Raw genomic sequence first — 26,249 nt, 5'->3', positions numbered from 1 at the left:
TAGAAGGACCAGGACCTCTATGAGTTTCTACTGAGAACGCTAATGAAACAGTAAGTAAGTAAGATAGGGAGTTTTTACGTGGAAAAATTCCTGCTCAAGGGGATAAAAAACCACGACCTACACTGGTAGGATTTCAACTTCACTATGAGCAACTTTTAGATTACAACCTATGCAATCTAGGAATTAAACTCTTAATCCCTCACTAACTTGTAATACACTTATTACAAGCCACTTTGCAATACACCTATTACAAAGACTTCAACTCATGACTAACTCTAGTCACGACACAAACACTAAGGGTTTATGGTTTTACAAGGGGGTTCCTAAACAACGCTTCTAGCTAAGCAAATTAGGAATTACAATGAAGAACAATTACAAAGTTTCAATTCAACTAAGGACAATAAGATACTAGATTTAGGAACTGGTCCGTAGTAGTGTTAAACTTTGTTCTTGATGCACTTGAGAATTGAATGCTCGAATGTCAGACGGCTTGAATGCTTGAAGTGAATTCTCAAGTGTTCAAATGATGTTTTATTGTAATACTCTTGTTAATGCAACTTGGATGACATCACTTGAATGATGTAATCACTTGGTAGGTCAAAGGACAAGTGACTGCAGAACTGCGCTGCACTGTTTCTGCGTACAGTGCAGGCAGTCACTATCCAGCTGTACACAGTTGACTTCGTACTGCTGTCAGGGAAACACAAGGGATCAGGTCCCTGTGTTGGTTCTCTATCTTCTGAAGTTGTAGCAGTTCATATTAGCTGGAGTCCGTTGATTAGCAATGTGTACCAAGTGTGTCAGGTTCCCTATCTGGTTCTTTGACAGTAAGTTTGTTAGATCATCAAAACATAAAGCTAAGACATCGGAGACCCATCAATAGGCATACGGTAAATAACTTATTCCCACTCAATATTTATATAAAATCAAGCAATTTGGCTATAACATTAAAAACTAAAGTGGGAAAATACTTTTAACTATGGTTAAGCAATAAATATGTATATTATTGATTTGGTATAATATTGGGGTCTGACTAAATTAAATTTGTATCCGCAGTCAGGAAGTCCTATATTAAGATAAAACGCTCTCTAACAAAGACAACTTTATAGCAGGACTCGAACTTGAAACGTCTAATTAAAGATGAAAGAATATTTACCAATCTATCACAGCCTTTGCTGGTCAAACTAACTCAATATATGATCATTTATCTTACTCAATTGCCTCTTAATAGCCCATACAAGACTACGTTGTGGTAATCATGGACATGATCGGAAATCATACAGAGGATTCAACCAACCTTAATAAGATTAGTTGATAATTTGATAGATTGATTGAATCACGTTCACCATAACAAAAAAAAAAAAAAAAAAAACAGTTTCCTTGACATAACTAGTGAAGCAGAAAACTAAACCAAATTAGAACAAGAAAATCGAAAAACGCCAAAATTGTTCGTCATAAACTGATTAGTTTTATGTTAGTTGTCAACCTAACAAAATAACACTCTATACATACTTGAGAGTTGAGACCGACAATGTGAGCAAACTCACGTAGCCAGAATTTTGCTCCAAACTTAACATTTTTTAATAATTGATTTGGCTCGTGAAAATTTATTTTTGAGTACCAGTAAACATAGGGCAACACTTGAAACATATCACATGACAACTTGACCTTAAGGAATCATGAGGTTCATTTTACCTGTGAATTTTTTTGGTTCTCCACCCGATGCCCGATATTCGCATTGGGCTTTTGACTAATTCGAATCCACGTAAGACTCATTAAAAGGGCAATCGCTGCCTACCGAGAAGAATTTCAAATCCAAAAACTCAAACTCCGGACCTCTGGTTAAGGATGGAGGGACTCAATGTATCCCACAATCATTACAAAGGCGTATCCAAGTTGAGAGATATGGGTTCACGTGCTCATACTCCTCTTCCTAAATCATGTATAATAATGTTATATTTCTTCAAAATTACTTAAATATATGTGCGTGAACCCATGCTCAAAGACTATTATGGTGCAATTATTATTGGGTGCATCTCTACAAGTGAAATTGGCAGTTCAAATCCCACTCTGAACGGTCTTGTTTTCGGCACAGAGTATATATATGTGTGAAAATTACTATTATTTAAAAAAGAATATAATTTTGTACCTATAATTTTAAAAAGTATAGTGGGTCATGGTAAGAGACTAAAGTTAAACCAGTTAAATATAAATGTTAGATCCACCACTTCACAATAGTGCACTCATACTCTTGAATTCCTGAATCCGTCTCTAAATCATTAGTGTCATAAGATATGTGATTCATTCCCTACTTCACACCACCCGTGACTCCCCTATCAGAATAAAGGCCACAAGAGCTCTGAAGCCTCAGCCAAATTCTCCTCAAGTCAAATTAAATCCAACATATGTGTACTTGACAGAAAACAAACTTGAGCACTTTAGTCACATCTGTGCGACTATGATTGCAAAAGATGACAGCTTACTTCAGCCAAAACACTTTGGACAAGTTTGCAAAAAAAAAAAAAAAAGTATTTTCTTTATTACATGTAGAACAGAAGTACAATTCAGACAGGTTAAGCAAGTTTAAATACACTCCATCACAATTTATCTTCCAAAGAAATGAGGAAACAGTAACATGAAACTTTTCTTTCATTCTCTTAATGTGGGAAGCCTTGGCGCAACAATTAGAGTTGCCGCCATGTGACTACAAGGCCAGGGGTTCAAGCTGTGGAAATAACCTCTTGCAAAAATGCAAGGTAAGGTTTGTACAATAGACCAAATATGGTCCATCCCTTCCCTGAACGCCGTGCATAGTGGAAGCTTAGTGCACCGATTTGCCCTTTTAGTTTGGATATATAGTTTTCTATCCTAGTATAACAGCAAGCATATATCTCATTATCTCAGCCATATTAAACATACTCTTAAAATCTCAAAATGCTGCCCATCCAGCTGCTGTGGTTTTGCTTGATCCAGATCCAGCGGCTGAAGGAAGGCTCCTCTGCGAACACGAATAAGTGAATTCTACTATTAAAATGTTGCTCATTTACAGATCAAAGAATTGCTCATGATGCAGTTGTAGCAAATAATTGAAGAATATCTATCCCATAAATCACCAAAGTTTAGATAAATCAAAAGAGTTGAGCTTAAAGAAAGAAGTGAGGATTCATATCACGGACCCCAACTTTGTTTGGGGCTGAGGCGTAATTGTTGTTGTTAGATAAATCAAAACTGACACATGCCAAAGCTATTGAATTCAAACCCATGTAACCCAATCATCAGCTAAGATGCATAGTTTCTCTTTCTTGAATAGATCAACATGATTTACACCTACAGTTCAACAACTTCTCTCAGAAACTAGCAGTAACTGATCTTTTATTTCAAGCCTTTCATATCTAATGAGTTGTCTTCAATATTTGCAAAACAATTATTATCTAGATTAGAGTAGATAGCAATAATAAAACAAAGTAGACAAGCAATTCCAAAAGTCTCCCACATGTTTTGGCTGATCACGGTAAATATGAGCAATTATCCATTAGCCAAAGGGGCATTAACAAAGGGTTTCTGGAGTGGACTTACGGTTTAGCAATATGCAGAGAGCTACATAAGTAGGAAGTGTTATAAATGGCACAAAGTGAAATACCTGAAGTTGAGAGAGGGTGGATAATGGATCACTGGATTGCCTTGAGCTTTCCTTTGGCCCCTTGAGTGCAATACGTGGAGTGGTAGAAGTCTTCCGAGAAATAGCTGGATCATTTGGCGGGGGTGGAAGAGGAGACCTGATCTTGTTAGCTCCACAAGGGGGTGGCGCAATGGCAATGGTCTTGGATTGAACAGCAGCAGAAAGCATGCCTGTTCCGCTAGATGGTTTGTTCTTCACATTTATCCGGATGGTTTCACCTTCCTAGGAACCAAACTACCCAGAGTTACTCATTTAGGTGAATAACTGAGTAACTGACTGCATTCGAGGACAATCCACTATGACAAGAATAGAGTGAAACAATCACCAACTAAACTATAAATCGCTTTTAAAATGGTACAGAAACCATGATATAGACAAAGCTCAAAGCAAGATCTCGCAGAAAATTGAGTAAATTGCATCACCAACTATAGATCACTTTTTAAAATGGTATAGAAACCATAATATAGACAAGGCTCAATTAATGCAAGATCACACAGAAAATGGAGTAAATCGCATACAAAGAAAACCAACTCGCTGGAACAAATTTCCAGTAGATATTCACACGATGTCATATTTAACTTGTAGTTATGGAATAGCACTCAATATCCGATAAACTGAATAACATTGGTTAAGAATCTGATCAATCCGAGTAATTTGATGCTCTCTATTCATAGCGTACTTTTAATCTCTTATGAAGTAATTCAATAAGTACGTAATTGAACCACATATCTAATTTAAAATGTAAACCACATATTTTTAAGAGGAGGGCTAGTTCTTTTCAATCACCACCACCCCCTACTCCAAGAAAATATTTCAAAGAAACAAGCAATCAACAACATATCAATCATAAAATTTAGATGGTATTAGCTAAATGAATTTTCTGTATCTATTCCACTCTATTCAAGTTTCATAAATGAAAAAAGGAACTTCTTTTGCACTCATAGGATTCATATCCTCTTTTCCGTTTTGATGACTGTTTACTCAGAATCATATATTCCTTCAACGTCAACCTAAGCTGCATATATTTCATAACGTATCTAGTCAAAGTCAAGCTGCAACCTTAACATTCAGTCAAATTTAGCTTAGTAAAAATTATCACAAATTTAGTTTTTGCAGAAACACCATAACCAGATGCAAACTAAGGCCCTAACACTACTCAGTTGACTGCCAGAGAAACATGAAGTCATTATCATGGACGGATCTACAAACTCAACCTCATAAGACAGATCCAGGATTTGAACTTTATGGTTTTGAGTCCAGCATTCTACCAAAACTCATTTGATTTACTGGGAATCAATTATTTGTACTTATTTAGTGAACTTTTTAACAAGCCAACGTTGCTGGGTTCGGATGAATCCATAACTTACACTTTACATCTGCCCATGACATTTAGTATCCTAAAATAAATAATAATAATAATAATAACAACAACAACAACAACAACAACAACAACAACAACAACAATATTATTTGCACAGCTACACTGCATTCATGGCTTAAGCTCCTCGATCTCATGTTATGCACGGAAGTATAATGAATTTTTACATCATCAGTCTTACTTAACAGTTATAACAAGTTACAGATTAGCAATCAATGCTATTAAATAGAGTTACATGTAATAACCTTTTTTAAGTATCTATTGTGCAAATATTTTTTACACCGTCAATGCACAAAAGTAAACTCATAATTAGAACGTCTAATTCATCATTAAGCAAAATGCAGTACCTTTAATCGATGATTAACAGCGGGATGAATATCAATATGTCCATCACCACTAGCTTCATCATCACCATCATACTTCTCGCTCTCTCTCTTCACGTACTTCTCATGATCCGACAACGCCACATTGAAATCAAACGCCTCATTCCTTTCCCCAAAACCTAACCCTACGAACGCGTGTTTCCCCCTGCCGTCCTCGATCTTCAACACGAAGTACCTTGACGAATCGAGCACCGATTCCACCGAATTCTCCCTCTGTCCAGGCGGCACGAAACAAGCAGCGAACAGCTCGCCGGAATTCGGATCCTCTAATCGGATCTCGCACCGGTCTTTACAGGACACGACCCGGAGTCGACCCGACCAGATCTTATCAGTTTGAAGCCACTCGCCGCATTTGTACCCGCCGCTTGTTGGACGTGGAGGGATTTTGTATACATTTACTTCACGCACTACTAAGAGCGTGTGCTCCAACGATTCCTCTTCGTCTTCAAACGACATCGTTTTTCTGAGCAATGTGGAATTCAAGCTTGAAGTGAAGAAGGAAGAGATTTGAATATATATATAGAAAAGAAAAGGTGGGAAATGGTGAAGAAAAGACGTGGATTCTAAGCGTGTTAAGGATGTTGAGATGTCAACTACAAAAGGTGGCAACACACTTTTTGAAAATTTATAATATTTTAAAAAGGTAAAGTTGGGTATATGAATTTTCTCATTTTAGTTTAAACTCAAACTCATATCATTACCATACTAATAAAAATAAAAATAAATTATATAATTAAATAACAATAAATATACTACTAATAAATTTAAAAGTTCTCCACAAGAGTAAAATATATTCTCAACTAATAAATATTATACATGTGGATTTTTTTCTTTCATTATGCCATATTTTAGCTATATTTTGATTACAGAAAATTATAAATCTCTCGAAATAACTTTTTTCAATTGATTTTAGGTTTACCCTGGCCATTTAACACCTTCACTCATCATAATTTTACACATACGGACTGGTGCATTCATAAGTAGAAGCAGAACATGACCAAACTCATCTCAAGCGACCCTCTTTCATTTTATCCTCAATGCTTAATACTTGCACCTTCTGGCAGATGTGATCATTTTAAATCTGATCTAATGTTGTATTTTTGTAATACTCATCTAGTAGATATATCAAACTTTATCGGCCCAACATTCAACATTCACTACTAAAACGATGTGAGACTCGATGAAACCTAAAAAAAATACTAATAAAAATACTATTCATGTATATTTTATTATTATTTTTATTTAATATTTTAATTTATCTCTCTATATATACCTAATTATGTTTATGTAATATCTTTATAATATTAGTTTTACATCTTAATTTTGGCGTATAATTTTGATAAATTAATTTTCGTGTATTTATTATTTTTATATAAATTTTTAATTAATTTTATTATAAGTTATAATTGTACAAAAAATATATAATCATCTCGAAAAATGAATGGTGCAAATATAAAATATTAGATTATGCTAAAATAGAAAGGTACGAATATAAAATATTAGATGTTGCTAAAATTGAAAAGTGAAAATTAAAAATACATTAAAATTGGAAATACGTGACAATTGAAAATACATTAAATTAAAATACATAAAAATTGAAACTACGGTAAATAGCATAATAACTTAGTAGGGAGGTATGTCGTTTCCAGATACACCAAAATTATTATATATTATGAATATGTAAAAAAGAAAAAAAGATAGATTTTATTTAATAGAAATAAGAAAATAAAATTTAAATAAAAGATAATAATATAATACTGAAGAGAGAGAAGAATATAAAATAAAATATATTTTTTGTATTAAAAAATAGAGTAATGTGTTTACCTCGAATACGAGTAACAATTAAATTTGATTTGTGGTTTTAAAGATACGTGATTTAGTTCAATACCAATTAATAATCAAGAAGTATAAAGTAGAAATGAAAGAGAAAAGTGATTCAAACCAATGTTACTCAGCAACAGTGACCTCGAGCTCAGGGACCTCAAGGTAAGCTTGGTATAATAAGAACAATAATATAAGTAGGAACAATAGAGCTAAAGGACAATGCNTTCATCTCTGTCACTGACTTACACCTCCGACTCCCAAAAACACTTTGCTAAGGTTTTAATTTCTCAAAAACCCTTAAGACTGTAATCTTTTTTCTTCATATCCAAATGGGTTTTTGTATTTTTCATTTTTACATGCTATTTAATACCCTTTTGTTTTTGCCGTTTTTTTTTTTTAGACAGGTGAAGAGATAAGCAAAGATGTATCTCCAGTTTTATATTAACGAAAATGGTGACAAAGTACCACTAAGGTATGAATTCTTGAAAATTTCGTCTTTTTTAAGCATCTTATTCAGCATATGATTTCCCTTTTCCTTTATGATTTTGACTGTGTTATAGGAAGTGAATAGTGAATTATGCAAATGTTTATATTTTTCCTACTTATGTAATTGTGGGCATGTTTTTTTTTTGGGTTTAATCATCACGTAACAACTGGCTCGACTAATCCGGATTCGCGGGGCGTAGGCCTCATTTAAGGGGGAAACACATCCTAGGAGTCATTTTTCCATTTCTAGGTATCGTACCCAAGACATCTAGTAATAAGTGGCGGAACCAGGAATTTGTGCAAGCGGGTTCAATCTTAGAAATACATAACTTAAGTCGTAAAATAGTAGTTGTCAAATGGGTTCAAATAAAATATTTATACAAAATTTACGCAGCTTTAATCGTAATTTATACGTATACACAATATTATTTTTTGATGAAGCCGGTTCAGTTGAACCGGCTTGCCACCACGTGCGTCCGCCACTGCTAGTAATTGCTTTTTGTGGGTGTGGGGCTGGACGCAGGGGCGTAACTAGAGTGCCAGGAGTGGGTTCGGCCGAACCCATTAGCTTTGGTTCGAACCTTGTATTTGCTTTAAAAAAAATCCATTGAATATGTGTAAATTATTACTTTAGAATCTAGTAACTTAAAATGATTGGAATCCCGAATCCATAAACTTAAAATCTTGGCTCCGCCTCTGGGCCGGAGGATGAAGGCTTCTTCTTTTTGTTTGAATTTATCTCCTAATTTTGAAGTAGTGTTTGCATATTGAAAAAATACATAAAAAAGAACTATAAAGGAAAATTTTCATGGTCAAACTATATTCAAATACTATTGGAAATATGGCAGTTAAAGAAAAAAGTTGTTGATCTCTAAACAGTAAGAATGCCATTCATTCTTGGACGGAGGGAATAGTTTAATATACTTTTGTTCATTATTTTTTTTTTGATGACCGAAAAATCCGTCTGGGGCCGATCTTTTGGACCAACCGCAACCTTCGAAACTCGGTGGATAATGGGCCCGCCCCTCTACCCTTCTCCACTTAAATACCAGGCTTTCCTTTGCATGGTGTGGGGGCTTGAACCTGTGACTTAAGACACAAATCCGCCACCCTTTGCCACTTTGAGCTACGCCCTGGGGGCTATACTTTTGTTCATTATTATTTTTCAGTTGTTACTAATTTAAGATTGTTGGCCTTGTTGTAATGTATTAAAAGAAATATAACTCAACCCCTCAAAGCAACTTCTTTGCTCGCTGTTAGCTAATTTACAATCTCTCTTAACATTTTAAGAATGTTAGTTGGTTATGAATCGCAGATGATCAAACATCAAATAGCAAGCAAGTATGATAGCTTCCTGAAAACATTTCGCTGCTTTTACTAAATGTAGTATTTGTTAAAATATGGGAGATCTGTTAGTAAAGTAATTCTATGATCCGAAACCTATTGTCAAAGATGATAAAAACAGGCCAAGCCAGTATTTTCTGTATCTAATAGAGGTTGGCCAGCTAAAGATTGCGACCAGCAATTCTTCTTTGCAGACGCCAGATGGGACACCTCTTAGGCAGCTTCAACCAGTTCTGTGACTTATTTATTTCACAGAGCGTGTAGCCTTAAGACTTAAAGAATGTCTCGAGAGTGATATCAAGCAAAAACTTATGTGTTGTAGACTTGTAGTTCTAGTTTTGGGAAATTAGATGTCGGCGAGGAAGATTTGCTGAAACATATTGAATGTAGCAGTGTTCATTTACAATTTGAATGATCAAGGAATTTCGTAATTCAGTAAATATTTGTTTAAAAAATTCGGTTGGTAATAGCCTGTGTGCATGAAACTTTTTACTGTCAAAAGAGCTCTTGACTTATTGAAGTTAAATGAGTTTGCAACACCTTAATACATCTATAAACATTGTGAATAAGAAGGTTAGTAATAAAAGTTGCTCTGCTTCTCGATTGTGAGTGTTCGTCGTTATATTTCATCTCGTTATGCTTAGTCCTTTTCGCCTTGCTAGAACCCTACCTTTTTAGATTCTGGTTTGTCTATTAGTGAATGTTGGCGCTAGTCTCCTACTTCTCATGTCTCGAGACCTAATGTCTGTCGGTTTTATATATGCAGAAAGAATCACCACTAGGATTGGCCACTGAATCTGCTCACCCCGGTAAATTTATAATCTCTCTCTCTCCCTCTCCCTCTCCCTCTTCCTCTCCCGCTACTGCATGCTTGTGTATGGTGCCCATCTGGACAAAATTTGGTTGAAGTTGGAAAACGAGTATTTGAATTTGAAGTTGAAAAAGAGTATTTGGAAGTTCAATTGTGGCTTTATGCTGGTATCATATACCAGATGATGCCGATTCTTCTGTAACTGATCTTTAACTTCTCTATTTTGCAGCCCGGTTTTCACCAGATGATAAATATTCAAGGCAAAGAGTGCTTCTCAAGAAGCGTTTCGGCTTGCTTCCAACCCAAAAACCACCTCAAAAGTACTAGCAACCTTTTGCTACGACGACCTATTGTTCCTCAATCCTCAGTAAAAAATATAACTCTATCGCTAGTTAAAACCGTCGTTATGATTCGGATACTCTTCTTCTCTTTAAGATTGTAATCTTCTCTCAATCTATTAGTATTATTGAGTCTGAATCTGTTAGTTTGTTTGTCAAACCAAAAAAGGTAATAGATTGTGTAATGTTGCATCTCAATCTGGTGATTGACAAATCCTTGTCAACAAACAGAAGGTAGGCTGTTTTTTTTTTTCTTGTAATACTAAATTAAATATATTTCTTGTTATACTAAACTAATTTACGTGTCCTCTAAATTCCTATGTATTGTTCATGCATTTCACTGATTTTGCTCACATTGTGAAAGAGGAAAAATTTCAGAGAGTCATTTCATACTATGAAACAGGGAAAATGCACAAGTACCCTTGACCTATAGCCGGATTTACAACTACACACTTTATCTTTGCGGGAATCTTATTACCCTCATGAAGTTTTTTAAAAATGGAATTAGTATACCCTTAGTGCTGATGTGGCAGAAGAGAGTGTATGTAACTCTCTTTGGGAGAGTAAGAAATACTGAGAAAGTTGAAATTTTATTTTTATAATATTTTTATAAAATACTATTTTTCTATTTTTTTTTCCTCTTGTTTTTCTTTCTCTTTTCCTTTTCTTCCTCCAGCTTCTTTACTTATAGACTTGGACTTGGCCGGAAATTAGCTCCGGCATTCTCCATATTCTTCGGTGAGATCGAGTTTAGATTTTATTCTTTAAGTTTTATTTGTTGAAGCAAAATTTTGAAGAGAATGAGGAAGAAGAATTTGGTTGTTGATTGTTGATTACTAGAAAGTTTTCTAGGAGCTCACTGTTTTTGATCTGTCACCGGAAAAAAAATTTGCATCCAAAAAAGTGGAGTCTTTGAAATTCCAACCATCATTTTCAGCTCATATTCGTTTTTTTTCTTCTGCTCTTCCTCCCACACATAAATTATACTTTCAAGTAAAATTCATATATATATATATATGTGTGTCGCCGGAAATTTTTTTCGTGCCGGAAAAAATTTAGTCCTTGAAATTCTGATGACCACCATTTTATGCCGCCGGTGACCAAAACAAAAAGAAAGAGAATGAAAAAACAAAAAAAATGAGAACAATAATAGAATAATAAGAAATAAGAAAAAGAAGAAAGAATAAAAAAAAATACTGAATATACATGTGGCAGTGCGTGTAGTTCACAACTTGCCAATAGTTTACTTGCCAATAGTTTGGTTGTCTAGCTTTAGGCTGATATTTATTTTGTGTGATAAAAGTTCAGGGGGATAATAGGACTCCCGCAAAGATAAAGTGTGTAGTTAAAAATCCGAATATAAATCAGGGGGTACTTATGCATTTTCTATGAAATATTTGTTAAAAGATGGAAAGTTGAATTCATTACAAGATATAGAGGAGAGGGTAAAAAAGAAATAGGCATCAAACATATGAAATGTTTGTTAAATATTCATAAGTTGTTTCATATTACCGTTTTCTTAAGAGTTAATATCCTCAAACTCGCCTAAACTATACGATTTTTGTCAGTTTCGTACCTAAACTATTGAGTGTCCCTGGAAATTCCCTGAACTATATCTCCCTTCGTAATAACCTCCCCCCCTCCTCCCCGCGGTCGCATTAGCCCTAGTGCGTATGATACACGCTCTAAATAAATTATAAAACATGCCATGTGGCATGCCACGTGGATAATTAATCTAATTAATCATAAAATCGACTTAATTAGCCTAAAATAAGTTTATTACTCTCAGTCAAAAAAATTGGGTGGGTTTTTACTCGTTCCCTTCAGTAAAGACTCTCAGTCAAAAAAATATCCTTTTACTCTCATCAGAGAAAACTTTCATCGGACCTTCAACATCTCTTCTCCGATCATCTTCCTCCGATTTCTCTTCAAAACTAGTCGCTGCTACCATAGATTCCTCTTCAAAACTAGTTTCTGCTATTTCGAATTTGGAATAAAGGTGAAGTTTTGCTGGTGAATCGGAACAAAATTAGGGCTTAGGGTTTTGCTGGTGAAATATCTTCCTCCGATTCTTTGAAGAATCTAAAGATTATTAAAGAAGATTGCTTCAATACAGATTTTATTCTTTATTCCCTATTTATTTTGTCTCGAAATTATGATAGGTAGGTGCTGCGATTTAGTTCGTAGTACCAAAATTTGGGTCTTTTTTTTTTGAGGTGTTACATCTTCCTGCTTGTCGATGTTTGTTTGTCTAATATATAGTTGCATGCATGCATGCTGCTTGTTGTTAGTTTTGGATTTCAGGTCTTTATATGTTAGATTAATAAAATGCTATGTGTTTTTTGCCTTATCCTTTGCTATTTTTTATTGTTATTTTAGGGTAATGGCAGACAAATATCTGAATTTGAGATTTCATATTGGTGGTATGCTTGTGAGTGAGGTAGGGTCGGTTTATGTTAGGGGGAACATTGAATATGCCTTTAATGTGGATACGGACAAACTTTCTATTCCAGAAATTGTTGATTATGCCAAGGATTTTGGGTTTACCAATGTAGGAAAAATGTATATTGTATATTCTAAGGGTGACATTTTGGTAGAATTGAAAAATGATAGGGATTTGTTGGTACTTGCTGGGCTGTTGTCACGACCCGGATTTCCCACCATCAGAGTCGTGATGGCGCCTACTCGTGGTAGGTAGGCAAGCCAACTTAATTACCTTTCCATCACTAGCAATTATCTTTAGCAGTTTATAACATCAATATAGAACATAAAGTCTAATAAGAACAATAGCGGAAGTCTGTCTTAAAATGATGAATTTAAAGCGCGGAATAGTCAAAAACAACCTCTACCCAAGATTTGGTGTCACATTACTCACGAACCACTAAGAATAAACTAAATACAAAGGTATGAAAGAAATATAACAGCTGTCTGTCTCGAAACAATGAGGCAACAGTCAAAAGGAAAACATAAAGAAGAGACGCCGGGCCTGCGGACGCCTGCAAGGCTACCTCAGTCTCGTGATACGAAAGCCTGCTCCCGTACTACAGCTGCTGCTGCTCCTCAAAACCTGGACCTGTGCAAAAATGCACAGAAGTGTAGCATCAGCACAACCGACCCCATGTGCTGGTAAGTGTCTAGTCTAACCCCGGTGAAGTAGTGACGAGGCTAGACTGGACACCACATAAACCTGTGCAGTTATAGATATACAGCGGAAATCGAATACAAAGCAATAACCAACATGGGAGGGGAAACATGCTATGGGGAGTTACAATAATAACAATAATCCAGAGTAACAACTAAATCAACTTAGATTCACAGTGAACAAGGAATCAATACTCAAATGTAAACACATAGCCTCAATAATTGTTGCGGCGTGCAACCCGCTCCATAATTACCATTGTTGCGGCGTGCAACCCGCTCCACAATATCATTGTTGCCGCGTGCAACCCGACCCATATCATTTATCATGTATCATTGTTGCGGCGCGCAACCCGATCCTCATATGTTATTGTTGCGGCGTGCAACCCAATCCTCAATATCACTGTTGCGGCGCGCAACCCGATCCCCACATATTATTGTGCAGTCCGACTCCCCAAACAATAGTCACAATCAAGGGGCACAAAATAAGCAAATATTTGACAAACATCCCGGCAAGGGAAAGAATTCAACAAATACAACCAAACGTCCCGGCAAGGGAATAATCAACAACGCTTTCTTTTTCTTACTTTCCTTATCTTTTAATTCACTTTACTAATTTGAGCCAACGCTCCAAAGAATCAAGTCATTTCGTATACTTTCAATATTCATATCACAATTCGAGCCAATGCTCCCAGGAATCAAGTGATCATATTACCGTTCACATGTTATTCACACCAAATGGAAATCCTCCAATAAACACGGAGTTCACAACCAAGTCACAATAATCACATTATAAAGACTCACGGTCATGCTAGACACCAATGTATAGATACTCGTCACCATGCCTATACATTGTACTCGATCACATAGCAATTAGCAACAAGACTCAACTCCTATTCCCTCAAGCTAGGGTTAAACCAAACACTTACCCCGGTCCCAAGAATAGCAATCAACCTTCAAAGACCGCCTTTCCTCTACAATCCGACTCCGAAACAGTGATATCTAGGCATGATTAATTCAATAATATCAATAAAGACTCAATGGCAACATCCCATAGCCTAGATATGAATCTTCTAGCATTCTTCCAAAAATACCAAAATTAGACACCGGGCCCACATAGTCCAAACTCGAGGCTCGGACAAAAACCCGATCACCCATAACCCCACGAATCCAAATATGTAATTTGTTTGAAGATTCGACCCCAAATTGAGGTTGAACCACCCAAAAATCTCAAAACCCTAACTCTACCCAAAACCCATAATTTCTACTTTGATTTCATGATTTAGGGCTAGGATTTTGCTAAATGATGAAGGAAATTGAAGGAAACAAGTTAGATAATACTTACCCAAGGATATTTGGTGAAGAATCGCTCTACAAGTCGCCTAGGGGCTGTGGAGAAGAAGAGCTCGTGTATTTTTGTGATAGAACCCGTAGCTACTGTTTCTGTTCTTTTAAAAAAATTCGCTGGGCAAAATTGCCCTTCGCGTTCGCGGGAAAGGGGCCGCGTTCGCGAAGGGTAAACTGGGCAATACATCGCGAACGCGTGAAAGGGAACGCGAACGCGTAGAAGAAAATGCTGGGGGTCCAGGGACTGTTATACGCGAACGCGATAGGGGAATCGCGAACGCGATTTGTAACTACGCGAACGCATGAATATGTTCGCGAACGCGAAGGAGGAGGAACTGAAGCTATGCGATCGCGTGAGGGGTTTCGCGAACGCGTAGAAGGGGAACGCCAAAGCACTGCGAACGCGGGCCTGTGACCGCGTTCGCGAAGAACAAAATGACTGTGTAAAAATTGCAGCAAAAATCTGATCCTTCCTAAGTGCAAAAACATCCCGAACCACCTCCAATTCACTCCCGAGCCCTCGGGGCTCCTAACCAATCATACACACTAACTCAATAACATCCTACGAACTTACTCGAGCGATCAAATTGCCAAAATAACATCAAAATCATTGGATCAAGCCTCAAAATCATCATTTTCCTTTCAAACTTCATAAACTTCAAACTTTAGATATTTAGGTCCGAAACACGTCAAACAACGTCCGATTTCGACCAAACTTCACAGAAGGCGCTTAAACAATATATAAGACTTGTACCGGGCGTTGGAACCAAAATACGAGCCCGATACCACAGTCTTTTAATAAATTTTTATTTTCATTTTCCTTAATAATTTCAGAAAAATAATTTCACAGAAAAATTCATTTCTCGGGCTCTAGACCTCGGAATTCGACTCCGGGCACATGCCCGAGTCCCATATATTTCTACGGACCTTCCGGGACCGTCCAATCTCAAGTCCGGGTCCGTTTACCAAAAATGTTGACCGAAGTCAACCTTAAACATATTAATATCAAAAGTCTTCAAATTTTTCACAGAATTCACATATTTCAACATAAAAGCTTTCCGGCCACGCGCCCGGACTGCGCACGCAAATCGAGGCGATAGAAAATGAGGTTTTCAAGGCCTCAGAAGCACGGAACAGATGAGGAAACAGGTGAAGACCCCTTTGGGTCGTCACAAATCATGCGGTATAATATACTGGAGAAACAAGCTTACACACAGGAGAAACCCAGTAAAATATACTGGACTTAAAAAATATTTGTCTATTTTATAATATTCATTCAGTATAACATACTGGAAGCCAAACATTCATATGATAGATTTTCCCCTATAATATTCTATCCTAAATAGAACTCGTCCAGTATAATATACTGGAGAAAAATATTACACACAGGTGGTGTCCTGTATATTATACTGGATTGAAACAAAACTCAACTATATGCTATCCCAAACTCAACTCCTCCAGTATAATATAATGGAAAAAAAGATTACACACACGTGATGTTCTGTATATTATACTGGATTGAAACAAAACTCAACTATATGCTAGCCCAAACTCAACTCCTCAGTATAATATAATACGAAATAAGATTANATAAACTAAATACAAAGGTCTGAAAGAAATATAACAGCTGTCTGTCTCGAAACAAGGAGGCAACAGTCTAAAAGAAAACAATGAGAAGAGATGCCGGGCCTGCGGACGCCTGCAAGGCTACCTCAGTCTCGTGATACGAAAGCCTGCTCCCGTACTACTGCTGCTGCTCCTCAAAACCTGGACCTGTGCAAAAATGCACAGAAGTGTAGCATCAGCACAACCGACCCCATGTGCTGGTAAGTGTCTAGCCTAACCCCGGCGAAGTAGTGACGAGGCTAGACTGGACACCACATAAACCTGTGCAGTTATAGATATACAGCGAAAATCGAATACAAAGCAATAACCAACATGGGAGGGGAAACATGCTATGGGGAGTTACAATAATAACAATAATTCAGAGTAACAACTAAAACAACTTAGATTCACAGTGAACAAGGAATCAATACTCAAATGTAAACACATAGCCTCAATAATTGTTGCGGCGTGCAACCCGCTCCATAATTACCATTGTTGCGGCGTGCAACCCGCTCCACAATATCATTGTTGCAGCGTGCAACCCGACCCATATCATTTATCATGTATCATTGTTGCGGCGCGCAACCCGATCCTCATACGTTATTGTTGCGGCGTGCAACCCGATCCTCAATATCACTGTTGCGGCGCGCAACCCGATCCCCACATATTATTGTGCAGTCCGACTCCCCAAACAATAGTCACAATCAAGGGGCACAAAATAAGCAAATATTTGACAAACATCCCGGCAAGGGAAAGAATTCAATGAATGCAACCAAACGTCCCGGCAAGGGAATAATCAACAACGCTTTCTTTTCTTACTTTCCTTATCTTTTAATTCACTTTACTATTTTGAGCCAACGCTCCAAAGAATCAAATCATTTCGTATACTTTCATATCCGTATCACAATTCGAGCCAATGCTCCCAGGAATCAAGTGATCATATTACCGTTCACATGTTATTCACAACAACTAGGAATCCTTCAATAAACACGGAGTTCACAACCAAGTCACGATAATCACATTATAAAGACTCACGGTCATGCTAGACACCAATGTATAGATACTCGTCACCATGCCTATACATTGTACTCGATCACATAGCAATTAGCAACAAGACTCAACTCCTATTCCCTCAAGCTAGGGTTAAACCAAACACTTACCTCGAAGGTTTACGGCCAATTCAATCCTTAAGCAATGCCTTTCCTTTCGAATTTAGCTCCAATTCAATCGTATCTATACACAATTGATTTAATATCATCAATAATACTCAACAATCCAACCCAAATACCTAAATATAATCTTTCCAACATTCTGCCCAAAATTTGCAAAACCGACCCCGGGCCCGCTTGGTCAAAACACGAGGTTCGAACCAAAATAAATTCACCCATAACCCCACGAATCCAAAGATATAATTTGTTTTAAGATTTGACCCCAAATTGGGGTTGAATTACCCATTCTCAAAACCCTAACTCTACCCAAAACCCATGATTCCTACCTTGATTTCATGATTTAGGCTTAGAAACTCGCTAATTAATGAAGGAAAAGTAAAGGAAATAAGTGGGAAATTACTTACTCAAGTGGTCTTGAAGCTTGAGGGCTTTAATGGCTTCCTAAGGCTTGGGAGAGAAGAGGGCTCGTGATAAAAAGTGAAAAATCCCGAGTGTACTGTTTCTGTTCTTTTAAAAAAATCACTGGACGACATTACACTACGCGTTCGCGACAGTAGGGTCGCGTTCGCGATGAATAGAAGTTGGCAAGCATCGCGTTCGCGGACAAGGGATGCGAACGCGAAATGAAAATATTGGGTGCCTGGAAAATTGGCCTACGCGAACGTGTTGGCCTGTACGCGAACGCGATGGGAAATGGGCTGGGAACTACGCGAACTCGGTCCGGCCCTCGCGAACGCGAACAAGAAAAGAGGACTGGGCCCCCAGAGATTCATATCTCTACGCGAACGCGGACTAGTGACGCGAACGCGATGAAGGAACAAAATGAAGCATCGCGAACGCGTGAGGGGGAGTGCGAACGCGAAGAAGGATTTCACTGGGCAAAAATTGCAGAAAAATCTGCTACCATTCCAAGTGTAAAAACACCCCGAACTACCTCCAATTCACTTCCGAGCCCTCGGGGCTCCTAAACAATCACACACACTAACTCAATAACATCCTACGAACTTACTCGAGCGATTAAATCGCCAAAATAACATCAAAATCATTGAATCAAGCCTCAAAATCAGCATTTTCCTTTCAAACTTCATAAACTTCCAACTTTAGACATTTACGTCCGAAACACGTCAAACGGCGTCCGATTTCGACCAAACTTTACAGGAAGCGCTTAGACAATATATAGACTTGTACCGGGCGGCGGAACCAAAATATGAGCCCGATACTATAGTATTTTAATAAATTTTCATTTCCATTTTCCTTAATAATTTCAGAAAAACAATTTAACAGAAAAATTCTTTTACTCAGGTTCTAGACCTCGGATTTCGACTCCGGGCACATGCCCGAGTCCCATATTTTTCTACGGACCTTTCGGGACCGTCCAATCTCGGGTCCGGGTCCGTTTACGAAAAATGTTGACTAAAGTCAACTATAATCATATTAATATCAAAATTCTTCAAATTTTTTACAGAATTCACATATTTCAACATAAAAGCTTTCCGGCCACGCGCCCGGACTGCGCACGCAAATCGAGGCGATAGAAAATGAGGTTTTCAAGGCCTCAGAAGCACGGAACAGATGAGGAAACAGGTGAAGACCCCTTTGGGTCGTCACAAATCATGCGGTATAATATACTGGAGAAACAAGCTTACACACAGGAGAAACCCAGTAAAATATACTGGACTTAAAAAATATTTGTCTATTTTATAATATTCATTCAGTATAACATACTGGAAGCCAAACATTCATATGATAGATTTCCCCCTATAATATTCTATCCTAAATAGAACTCGTCCAGTATAATATACTGGAGAAAAATATTACACACAGGTGGTGTCCTGTATATTATACTAGATTGAAATAAAACTCAACTATATGCTATCCCAAACTCAACTCCTCCAGTATAATATAATGGAAAAAAAGATTACACACACGTGATGTTCTGTATATTATACTGGATTGAAACAAAACTCAACTATATGCTAGCCCAAACTCAACTCCTCCAGTATAATATAATCGAAAATAAGATTACACACAGGTGATGTCCTGTATATTATACTGGATTGAAACAACTCGACTATATGCTATCCCAAACTCAACTCCTCCAGTATAATATAATGGAAAAAAAAGATTACACACAGGTGATGTCCTGTATATTAAAACTCAATTATATGCTAGACCAAACTCAACTCCTCCAGTATAATATAATGGAGAAAAAGATTACAAACAGGTGATATCCTGTACATTATACTGGATTGAAACAAAACTCAACTATATGCTAGACCAACTCAACTCGTCCAGTATAATATACTGGAGAAAAAGATTACACACATGTGATGTCCCGTATATTATACTGGATTGAAACAAAACTCAACTATATGCTAGACCAAACTCAACTCGTCCAGTATAATATACTGGAGAAAAAAATTACACACAGGTGGTGTCCTGTGTATTATACTGGATTGAAACAAAACTCAACTATATGCTATCCCAAACTCAACACCTCCAGTATAATATAATGGAAAAAAAGATTACACACACGTGATGTCCTGTATATTATACCGGATTGAAACAAAACTCAACTATATGCTAGACCAAACTCAACTCCTCCAGTATAATATAATGAAAAAAAATATTACACACAGGTGATATCCTATATATTATACTAGATTGAAATAAAACAAAATAATATATGCTAGAACAAAGTGATAAAATTATCAGAAACAAAACAAAATAATGAACACAAAAAATAATTATTTAAACCCTAACGGTACGGTAAATCAAACTTAAACATAACGAAACAACAATAAGAACGTGAATCAAACACATTATTGTAAAAACAAAACTCACCCAGAGAATTTTGAAGAAAATTAGAGCTAAAACGATCAAGGATTCGAAAAAAAGTGCTCTGACGAAAGCCGCACGCGCTGCTGTACAAACAAAGAGTAAAAAGTTACTAAAGAGTATGTTAAAGCGTGCAAGGGCAATAATGTCATTTTACATTCTATTTTAAGTTAAAATGGCTAGAAATCAATGACATCACGGACGGTGGCTATTTTTCGATAGCCACCCGTAAAAGTGGCTATGCCACGCTATTTTGACCTAATAGGACGGGAGCCGGCCATACCTATATCTCATGTAGCATTTTCTCAGATTTTAGGTAAGTTCTTACACTATTTGAAGTTCTTTTTCCAAAACCTATACAGAATCATGAACAACTTTAGAACACACCAATCTTGAAAATGGTAATGATCCAAATATTACACAAATTGTATCATTAATGATGTTTGCTGGATCCTATTTATAAAGTTTGTCATTTCTTTCTCTCTTTTATCTTTTTCCCCCTTTGATTTTTAAATTCCTCAGCAGTGTTCCATTTATTAGGAAATAAAAGATGCTGTAGTATTTACTGACAAGCAAGTGACGAACCACAAAACTCATATACAAACTCAGACTCCAACAATAACTTTTTTCACGACAAATCCACCCAATAATGTACATGTAGCATTTCCAAATCATACAAAGTAGAATCATAATATTGAAACACTAAAGAACAACGATCAGGTCGAAACATCTACACTTTGGCACCAAGCAATGTCATCAGGAACTTCCTGTAATCACCTGATGTGTCACCAATAACTGCATTATCAAGACTAGACTTATTCGCGATGAAATACTCTCCCCTTACTTTCATCATATCAACTTCAGCTCGAGTTACAATGGCTCTAGTTAGAGAATCTTCATCAGTTCCTATCCCGACAATCGAGGCTCTGACAACCTGATAATTCCAGCATACAAGATTGTAATAAAAAGAAGGTAATTTACTAACATTGATCTCTAAAACGAATTACAGGATGCTATATAACAAATGCTCTGCATGCTAAAATGTAGTTAACTTATAATAAGGTTGTTTTCAGCTTTGTTCGAGTGCATTATGTATAGACAATAAATTACACCATTTGCATCTGTTTAGTAACAATTTACCCGACATTATGATGACACGATATTTTGAAAACGATGAAACTAAGGTCTACATGATGAACCGGTTCTGCAGGACTCTTTGCTATGCCTGAGCTAGTTTACGATCTCTAGAAACAGGAAACATATTATAATGCTGTACAGAGAGGACTAACCAATGAGCTGCCGCATTTTTCAGACTAGTTAAGCACACAAGTAACTTGTTAATAGCCACAAGGACTTGAACAAGCATGAAATGGTATTAAAGTTAAAGGAATTTCTTCAGACTGGAAAGAGGCCTTTACAGTTTCCATTGGTTTTGATACCTCTGAGACCATATTTAGCAGTTTAATACTGCTAATAAAGCCATAGAAGAATAAAAATAAGAAGGGGATTTTGCATCTTATGATGCTGTTGATTATTTAATTCTAATCTAACTAGAACATCAATATGCAATCTGATAGCACTAAAAAAATGAGATCTTTAGAAGTAAAATTCAACAGGACCATTTGCTTGCATTAAATCATTAAAATAAGGTAGTCTTGTGCTGAAATCTTGACAGAAGTGACAGAAAAAGGTGTGGGAAACGGGAAAGTACTTCAACCCAAAAATAAAAAAGAAGAAGAAGCTGTTCTGTGTTTAATTACCTCAGCAAAATGTTTCTCTGGTGAATCAATGCACCAGATAACCACCTTCAAAATAGATTCCAGCAGACCTTTTCCACAGCTCTTAATGTCCTGTAAACCAATAATTATAGAATAGATGGAATAAAATACACCTAAAAGAGACAAGATGAGCAAGCAGCACTATGGAAAGAAGGTTATACAGGCAGCTTGCAAGGAATGTAACCTGGTCAATGGAGAATCCATAATTTTGCTTGTAACACTCAAAAGTTGCTCTAAGCTGATGAACATTCCTTATGCCGAGTATAATCAGAAAATTATCACGATCCAACTGTTTTGTCCGTATGGCTTCACGAAGGATAGCAGCTTCTGCATTTGCAATACTAGGATCCACCAATTCTTTATCATATCTGTAGGACCTTACTAGATAAATAAGAATCTGCCAACATCCACACAACACATCATTTAATAGGAAGTCAGTATAATGCAAATCAATATCGCAGAGCATGCACTCCACCAGATTTATTTTTTAAGTCACTGAGAATAATGTATTTAGCTAATTCAAACGAGGTCGGTTAAAAAGATTGTATCCCTCAGCTCATAGATGTGACCAGAATTGACCATATGTACCTTTTGTACAGGCATAGGGACATTTGCTTTGATATCTTCTTCAAGTGAACAGTTGAAGAGGCCACAATATGCTTGTCTTACAGCAACGAGATGATCAGGAGATGATGCACAAGCTATCTCTACTATCACTTGTAATTGGGTGATGGTTTTCTTTCTTGACTTCAAGGCTTCATTTGCTAGTCGCGCATCTCTTTCAGACGGCTCATATGTCCACAGGATCACTGCTTTCTGTCACACATCAAAAGCTAAAACTAGCACTTGAAAACTTGGGTATATAACCGTGCTCAAATAGAGACTGAAGTTACAATCTGTTGCAGAAATAGTAATTTGATAGGGGCATTCTAGAACCATACAGAGAGGTAAGCCATGCCGCTCACAAATTTGCACCTTAAGGTTTTTGCTAGCATTTAGAGAAAACTGTTTGCGATGACAGAGCTAGAATCATGAGTTGGAGTTTGAGAAGTGGAAAAGCTTATGAGATATGTGACATATGCCCATTCACAACATGAGATACATAAACTAGGACAACTTAATGCAATTTAAAAAACCAATCTAATATTACATAAGTGGCCATTTGTCTAGCAATTTAAGGCCTAAGATCATAGTTACTGGAGTAATATTCTTGAACCAAATGAATCTTCGTTTTAATTATAATTATGCCCTAACACTTTGCACCAGGTTACTGAGCAAATAATTAGGTCCATAAAATGCAAGAGAAGAGATTGTACCATGAAATCACCAGATAATTCAGCAAAAATGTCATCGACAAGGGACCTATTGTAAAGTTGCTCGTAGGTTTCTCTGATCTTCTTCCTCTGACTTGCATTTCTGTGCCCCAACACCGATATTACTGACTTCTCATCCGTTCCCAGTCCTACACGAAATCACGTAACAAATACTTGTCTTTATATCAATGACAAAAAGATAAAACATACTTTAAAGACACATATTCAGTAGGGATGACAATGGGGGCAGGGTCGGGCCGCGCAGGGCAGGTCATTTTTCCCAATCAAATTGTTACTAGTACCTTTTATGTACATGGAACAACCAGTAGCTAATCTCTTTCTGCCTATCAGTATAGAATCAATCAATTAGCAGGCCATATTCGCATTGGTCAAATTATTATTAATCAATGCAAAATAAATAAATAAAATTCACATATTGCCACATGATCATATTTCAGCAATTAATCATGTAATCAAGCATGCACCATGGAAATTAAAAAGGCAAGAACTACAAGAGAAAGAAAATTCAACAAAACAAGCCCTCAAGGGTGTCTCCTTGGAAACCAAGGTTCTAATTTCACCGGAGGCGATATCAGGCGAATTCTAAGCTTTGATGGACAGAGTTAGGCCAATACTTGTGATAGTGGGAGGTAGCACGTAGGTACCTGGTGAATTAATCTCCAGCTAAACTGATCCGAACGACCACAATTATTTTAAAAAAGTTCAACAAAACAAAAATCCAGGAACTAAAATATGCACTCCTCCTCCTCCCCAAGGTGAACATCAATGAATTTTCCTTAACCCACTCCCAACCCAAAAACTGTTTCATCAACTTGTTTAAAGGGCAGTCCGGTGCACTACGCTCCCCTATGCGCGTGATTAAGGGAACGGCCGTACCACAAGATTCTATTGTATGCCGCCTTACCCTGCATTTCTGCAAGAGGTTCCACGGCTCGAACTCGTGACCTCCTGGTCACATGACAGCAACGTACTTTACCAGTTACGTCAAGGCTCTCATTTCTTCCATCAACTTATTTATGATATCTTAGTTATGAATCAAAAACTTGGTTGAAAATTGAATTTACTTGTAAACGCACTGTGTGTGTGTATATATATATGTGTGTGTGTGTGTAGGAAAAGGGAGAAAGTCCCCAGAAAGTAAAACAGAGAAAGGAAAAAGAAGGAAATGAAGAGACCTTTGAAAGCTTTCATGAGTGATTCACAGTCTTCAGTAGGAGAAGGAATTACATCTGGTATTCTCACTGTACCCATTTCTTCTCTTCCTCAGTTGCAAGCTCTTCTTCGCCCAGAAATTGCAAGTTTTGCTTTCTGTTATTTTTCCCTCTCTCCTTTCATGAAAGAGAAGGGCAAAAAAGAAATAAAGAAAAGGCTTTGTAGCTAAGAGACTGCCCTTAACTTTTTCAAAAATCTCACTACCCATAATGCCCTTATCGTTGTTTGGACTGTAATACCCCTACGTTGAATTTTCACTCCTTTTGTTCCTTTTTTTAATTTTGTAATATGCAATTAAACAATTATCATTAGTTCTTATTCTCTAATACAAAATTATTTGCCCGTTCCTGCCGTCCAGCATTTATTTCTTTTCTTTCCTTTTTTTTTTTTTTTTCCTTTTCCCACCTTGTCATCTCAACAACTTTTGTTTTTTCCTTCATTTATCAGATGTCTGGCTTTATTATCCAAAACATTATTTGTTTTCGAATTAAATGCCTGTCACTTCCATCTTATTTTCGCTATCTTCTTGTATTATTTCCTATTTTCCTAGATGTTATCGGCTATTCGGCTGGGCATCGTCTTCCTTTCAGCCAAAAGTTTTGAGTTCCGGACGTTACAGTTTTAAATATTTTTTCTGCAATTTTAATTTTCAGCTTTGTCATAATAGAACGGAAGAAAAAAAGATAAAAAAAAGTGACAAAAAGAAATTTCAACAAATTTGGATGACAGGGAAGTAAAAGGATAACTAAATGATTATTTAAAAAAAAAAAAAAAACGTATTTTCAAAAGTCGCGCAACTACCTACATGCTAAAATTGGTCACATCAATTTCTGAAATGAAGTTGAACTAAATTTTAATAATTATCATAAAAGAATTTCCAGAATTCCCCTTCGGTGAAATGTGTGGAACGTGACAACTTTAAGTCACCACATTGTTATTTCAGAGAGCTTTGTAAATATCGCATTCACATATTAAACTATTGTGGGGTTTCGCACACACTTTGGTTTGTTCATAAGAATATTTTCTTATGCTTACCATGCAACAAACACTTGTGATTTCTTATTCACAAATCACAATCACTAACTAAAAAGTAAAAACCAATAACAAAAGCTAAGCACGTAGAGCAAAAGATATCGAAACTTTACATAAATTGTACTAGTAAAGAAAACATAGTTTATACCAAAAGAAAAAAAAAACATAGATTCCTGTAAAGATTATAATGACTTATGTTTTTACTTACTTGTTATTTTCTTAATTTTGTTATTTTCAGATTATAAATTAATAGTATGCCAAAAGGGATGTGAGCGCCAGATATGATATGTGGGAAGGTATAATTATGGAAATTTAATGGGGATAATGGACATCACATGGAACTTGCGTAGCATTTGTCTTTTTCCTGATTTAATATACTTGATTGATCGTTCCATCTACCAGCAAAAGATGTGCAATTAATAGGGTAGATATTTTAAATAATTATGGAAGTTATTGTCAGCCATGTGATTCATATGCCGAAGAAAAAAAGGGTGGAAAAAGAACACTTTATTTGCCAAAAAAATTGGTAACGAATACTTTTCCTTATGATGGG

General features: G+C 36.6%; 3 protein-coding genes across 4 annotated transcripts; 1 reads left to right on the top strand and 2 right to left on the bottom strand.

Moving 5' to 3' along the window:
- Nucleotides 2,502-6,031, bottom strand: LOC109214922 (uncharacterized protein At1g03900-like). Its single transcript, XM_019378895.1, has 3 exons — nt 5,405-6,031; nt 3,641-3,901; nt 2,502-2,998 (listed from the first exon to the last, which is right to left on the bottom strand). The coding sequence occupies exons 1-3, from the start codon at nt 5,894-5,896 to the stop codon at nt 2,930-2,932; spliced, it is 822 nt and encodes a 273-aa protein (XP_019234440.1). The 5' UTR covers nt 5,897-6,031; the 3' UTR covers nt 2,502-2,929.
- Nucleotides 9,855-10,551, top strand: LOC109222103 (H/ACA ribonucleoprotein complex subunit 3-like protein). The gene is made up of 2 exons (XM_019386507.1): nt 9,855-9,903; nt 10,135-10,551. Exons 1-2 carry the CDS (start codon nt 9,855-9,857, stop codon nt 10,230-10,232), a joined length of 147 nt encoding a protein of 48 aa, XP_019242052.1. The 3' UTR covers nt 10,233-10,551.
- LOC109214911 (annexin D3-like) lies at nt 20,918-24,811 on the bottom strand. 2 transcript variants are annotated; one of them, XM_019378880.1, is made up of 7 exons: nt 24,628-24,811; nt 23,734-23,775; nt 23,435-23,580; nt 22,707-22,934; nt 22,303-22,515; nt 22,101-22,190; nt 20,918-21,274 (listed from the first exon to the last, which is right to left on the bottom strand). In XM_019378880.1, exons 1-7 carry the CDS (start codon nt 24,701-24,703, stop codon nt 21,071-21,073), a joined length of 999 nt encoding a protein of 332 aa, XP_019234425.1. In that variant the 5' UTR covers nt 24,704-24,811; the 3' UTR covers nt 20,918-21,070. The 2 variants fall into 2 exon arrangements, with proteins under 2 accessions (XP_019234425.1, XP_019234430.1); XM_019378885.1 differs by lacking the exon at nt 23,734-23,775.

Source organism: Nicotiana attenuata, chromosome 2 (assembly GCF_001879085.1).
Source record: "Nicotiana attenuata strain UT chromosome 2, NIATTr2, whole genome shotgun sequence".
Classification (NCBI taxonomy): domain Eukaryota; kingdom Viridiplantae; phylum Streptophyta; class Magnoliopsida; order Solanales; family Solanaceae; genus Nicotiana; species Nicotiana attenuata.
Note: the sequence above shows the minus strand (reverse complement) of the source record. Positions and strands in the feature narration are given on the sequence as shown.

Excerpts from the sequence above, each read along its gene's own strand:
- LOC109214922 (XM_019378895.1), bottom strand. The coding sequence starts at position 5,896 with ATGTCGTTTGAAGACGAAGAGGAATCGTTGGAGCACACGCTCTTAGTA. Across the intron at positions 3,902-5,404 it reads CTGTTAATCATCGATTAAAG|GAAGGTGAAACCATCCGGAT; the intron begins GTACTGCATTTT and ends TTTGGTTCCTAG. Across the intron at positions 2,999-3,640 it reads CCACCCTCTCTCAACTTCAG|AGGAGCCTTCCTTCAGCCGC; the intron begins GTATTTCACTTT and ends TCGTGTTCGCAG.
- LOC109222103 (XM_019386507.1), top strand. The coding sequence starts at position 9,855 with ATGCAGAAAGAATCACCACTAGGATTGGCCACTGAATCTGCTCACCCC. Across the intron at positions 9,904-10,134 it reads CACTGAATCTGCTCACCCCG|CCCGGTTTTCACCAGATGAT; the intron begins GTAAATTTATAA and ends TCTATTTTGCAG.
- LOC109214911 (XM_019378880.1), bottom strand. The coding sequence starts at position 24,703 with ATGGGTACAGTGAGAATACCAGATGTAATTCCTTCTCCTACTGAAGAC. Across the intron at positions 23,581-23,733 it reads TTGTTCCATGTACATAAAAG|GACTGGGAACGGATGAGAAG; the intron begins GTACTAGTAACA and ends GATTTCGTGTAG. Across the intron at positions 22,516-22,706 it reads TCCCTATGCCTGTACAAAAG|ATTCTTATTTATCTAGTAAG; the intron begins GTACATATGGTC and ends GGATGTTGGCAG.